At 29.1% G+C, this 4,493-nt stretch overlaps 1 protein-coding gene across 1 annotated transcript; it reads left to right on the top strand.

Annotated features, from left to right (window-relative positions):
- The first annotated feature begins 526 nt into the window (after positions 1–526).
- Positions 527–1,372, top strand: LOC145838957 (uncharacterized). The gene has a single exon (XM_082946576.1). It carries the CDS (start codon positions 527–529, stop codon positions 1,370–1,372), a length of 846 nt encoding a protein of 281 aa, XP_082802702.1.
- The last annotated feature ends 3,121 nt before the right edge of the window (positions 1,373–4,493 follow it).

Raw genomic sequence — 4,493 nt, 5'->3', positions numbered from 1 at the left:
CTTTTAAGTTTTAGGCCCACTGTATTTTAATTCTTATCTTGTTGACAAGTTTTTGAGTAGGCTATGAATTTTTAAGTAATCTATAACTTGGTAATTTTCATTTGATTTTTACTATTGTTTCGTTTTATTGGTTTTTTTTTTCTAAAGGTTTGAAAGTTAAGAAAAAAAAATTCTAGCTTGTAAGAAATTGTAAAAGCATGAAGTGTACGATTCAATACCCGATCCTAAAACCCAACTTTTTGAGCGCTTTTTTATCGTATAATAAACATTGCCTAACAAAAATTATCGTATATTTTATTCACTTCATAACAAAATGAATCTTCTACTTATGAAACAAAAAATAAAACAGCCAACTTATATTAAGGTTTTTTAAGAACATATGTTTAATAATTGTACTGTTATTTAAGTTTTTAATTATCACCAATACATTTAATTAAAAAAAATATTATGCTTCTTCAGATATCGGTAATAAAAAACCCTGTCATTATAAGTATTTGATATTCAGGATTTATTATTCAACCATTATATGGAGGAACAAAATAGTTTAATGGAGCAAGAGGAAGAAGATAACGATGACGTTTGGTGCGCGCCAAAAAATTTATCCACAGGAGGTCGCTTTAATTACACACTGCTCTCCAACAAGAACACCAACAAGCTGGCGGTCAGAAAAACACCGGTTGGGGACTTCCCGGGCAGGCGGAAAGCGGTGAAGCGGGAAATAAAGTTTCTGAAGCAGCTCAGCCACAGGGACCACGTGGTCAGTATGGTGGACTACGGCGTGGATAAAGACATGCTGCCCTACGTCATGACCAGCCACGCCACGAACCTTGGCGACTACTTCGGTGCCATAGACAAGAGAGTGAGGAAGTCGAGAGCCAAGTTTGCGTTCAGGCAGCTGTGCGACGTCGTCGACTACTTGCACGCGATATCGGTGACCCACGGTAAAATAGAGCCGAGCAATATCTTGATGACAGCCGATCACACTTTGAAGATGTGCAACTTCGAGCTGGCGAAAAAGCACAGGTCCACGGAGTTCGTCCGGCCGGTGTTTCCCTACGGTCCATCCGAACCCTTCATGGCACCCGAGGTGTACCAGATGGACAACTTGTGCCCCTTCCAAGCCGACATGTGGTCGGTTGGCGCGGTCATATTGACAATATTAGCCAAAAAGCACTGCTGGAAGGAGCCGGATTTCTCGGACGGCAAGTACAAGAGGTTCTTCAAGAAGAGAGAGATGGTGGCGGGCGTGAGGGAGCTGAAAGGTTTGGATTGTGACGAAACAGAGGCCGTGTTGCAGCTGCTGCACATTCAGCCGCGCAGAAGGTGGTCGCCGTATGAGCTGAAAAATTGCAGGTGGCTCTCTTCGACTTAACTGTTTTCAATAACTTCTAGAAGTTGTAAAATACAAAGTGTATAAGATAAAATCTAATACCTTAGAATTTTCTACGTTAATTTTCCTTTTACTTTAATTATAGTTTGGTATTAAAAATTTACTTTAAATAATAGTTTTCTTATAAAAATGTTAAATTCGTAACTTAACTAAGAAATTTAAATTTAAATTATTAGTATTTTTAAAGAAAGAAATTTATTTAATTCTATTCTAATTTCTTGTACTTGTTTACGAGTAATATTAATCTGAGGGTTAAAAAAATACAGGTCGTATACAAAAATATTATAGCCTCATTGTTACTTTTAAAGCTTTCTTTTTAACTTCATAGATATTTACTATTAGATTAACAAACCAAAAACTAAATAATAACATGGTTTTAAGTTCTAAAGAGAACAAGAGAAAAAAACATTTTAAGTATTTCATACTAATGAATGTCACTTTTAAGATTATTTTGCTCAGAAAATATGGCTTTCTAATGATTGCTCAATGTTCTTAATCATTATGTTCGAATTATTATAATAAAAAAGTTTAAAATCAGTTTTATGTATCTTGGTTTTAATTTCGAGATAATATATCATCAACTTCATTATCAAATATAATCCATTCATTTATTCTTGTTATTTAAGTCAAATAGAAAGAGCTCATTTTTAATTTTAAAAACCCATTTTAAAAATGGTGCGGTGTGAATTTTTTCTACATAAGAACACTTGCTTTTATTAAAGCTAAAACAAAAAATATCAATATAGTTTTTTATTAACTATAGCATTTTATAAGTCAAAGTAATTATTTTTTAAGAAGTAGTGTTTAACTAAATAATAGTTTTGTAGCAATTGATAAATTAAAACATCTTAGATAATATTAAGTAGTGGTTTAGAAAAATTTTCAATACTGGTGATATAAGAAAGTTCTGTAATAAAGTCTTACAGATGAAAGTTTGTATCGTAACAAAAAGTAAACTGTAAACAAAAACTTTGCCAAAGTTTGTGCACAAAAATAAGTTTTACTTATATATTTAAAAATAGTTACTTTTTCAAATTGTTACATTCGTGCAAACGATTGATGAACTTAACAATATATTATCGATCAAAAGATCTTTTGACATTTGTATATATAATAAAATTTTGATGATATAAAAGTGTTAAAGAGGATTAAAGTTGAAACGAGCTCATCAAAAAAGAGGATCTAACGATATTATCCTTAATTCATACCATAATTGCTAAAAGTGAATAAATTTATATGCTCATCAACAGGGTTCGTGCGCGAAATTTTTTTTATTTAGCCTGACATCTTTTCAAAGTTAAAAAATACCCTTTAGAAGTCGTTTTAGGTATTGGTGGGTCTTTATTAGTACTATTGTAGTCTCCGACTTCAACCAGCTTTATCTCAAAATTTTTTTGAGCTTTAAAAATCTGCCAAAAGCAACTCATAGCTTAGTTACAACTCAATAAAATAAGACTGAATTTTCAAAAAGGTGATTGACCTTTAACACAACAAATTCAGTAATGAGTTTTAAAATAAGTGTTATATCTAATCTATTACTAGTGTAAAAACTTAATATATATTACTAAACACAAGTGTTCAATTTAATTAAGCACTAAGTAAAAATATTATAACCAGAAGATTTATAATAAAACGACGTGCATTTTCGTGTTTTATTAAAGTTTAAAATGAAACGCTTACACGAGTATTAAAATAAGTTAAAAAAAATTATTATAGTATTTTGACTAATATTTAAAATTGATATATAATTATAAATCCTAAACTCTAAATAAATACAGTGATTGTTTATGCCATATCAAATTTTAAAAGCTTACACTTTAGTTAAAAAAAAACCTTTAGCATTTTGTTCTTGTAAAGAAAAATTAATTGTACCTAAAATTTTTACACCCACAAAACTTAATACTTATATGTTAAAGCTAGGTTTTAGTCTTATGAATATCTCTAATAACTTAAAAAAATCAGTAAAACATATGAATAAATTGCTAAGAGTTTTAATCTAAAAAGTATTTGGTATAAAGCCTTTAAATTAGAAATTAAAACAGACCAACCAACTAAGCTATGAAATACATAGCTGATGTAAACGAATTCAAACAAAGATCTAAGTTGTTAAACTAAACTGTATTTTTTTATGAATTCTCATAATTACGACGTACAAAATCTACTCAAAATAACAAATGAAGATTCTTAAATTTTTTTTAGAGATTCAACAAAAGGTTTAAGCGTTTATTTTTACAAATACTGACTGATTTTTTCTTTAATAACTAAATCTTTATTTAGAAATAAATTCACATCTCAATTTGATCTTAAAAAGATTTCTCATTTTTTTTAATTAAAATTTTGAAGCATTTGAACTGATAAAAACTGAGATTCTGTAATTTTTTATTAGAAAACTGATTTAGCCTAACGTTTTCCAACCTTTTTCAAAAAAACTGATTTAGCCTGACGCGCACGAACCCTGCATCAATAAGTTTTGCCTAAGTTTAAATATTTTATTTCGAAATTATAAAAATAGTCTACCAACAATTACCATTACAGCATTACCTATACTTAGCAACTAGTTAATTAACCTAATGTGCAGCCTTTTAAAGATATATGAATTTTTGTTTTGTGATGTAAAAACCTATTACTTTTCGGGACACTTTTCAATTCTCTGTTTTTGAACATAAGGAAATGCTAAAGTTAGTTAATATTCATCAAAAATACTTAGTTGTCGTTAGAAATGTAAAACTTACTATACCTCCTGCTAATAGCTAAACAGAAGTTTTTTTTTGAAAGTCGTTCTATACAGCTTTCACAAAGAAATAATTTAAATTACATCTTACGATTTTTTAATAATTTATTTAGAAATAACAATAGCAAAAACAAGCTCAGCTAAATATGCTTTCGATTTATGGAAATACATAAAGTAAAATTTAAGATGATCTAAAAACAAGTTTTAAAACAAATATTTTATTTAGAACTTAATAGCGAAATAAAAACAACATATATTTTCTATTAAAACATAGTTTAAACAGGAAAATAATAAACGGCCATGTGCACATATTTTAGTTTAAAAATGACAATAAGAAAGTTCAAACAAATTACGAGAAAAAAAAGGTATAAC

The sequence above is a fragment of the Thalia democratica genome, chromosome 1, assembly GCF_965202585.1.
Source record: "Thalia democratica chromosome 1, ktThaDemo2.hap1.1, whole genome shotgun sequence".
Lineage (NCBI taxonomy): Eukaryota > Metazoa > Chordata > Thaliacea > Salpida > Salpidae > Thalia > Thalia democratica.
This window is presented reverse-complemented; position numbering and strand designations above follow the sequence as displayed.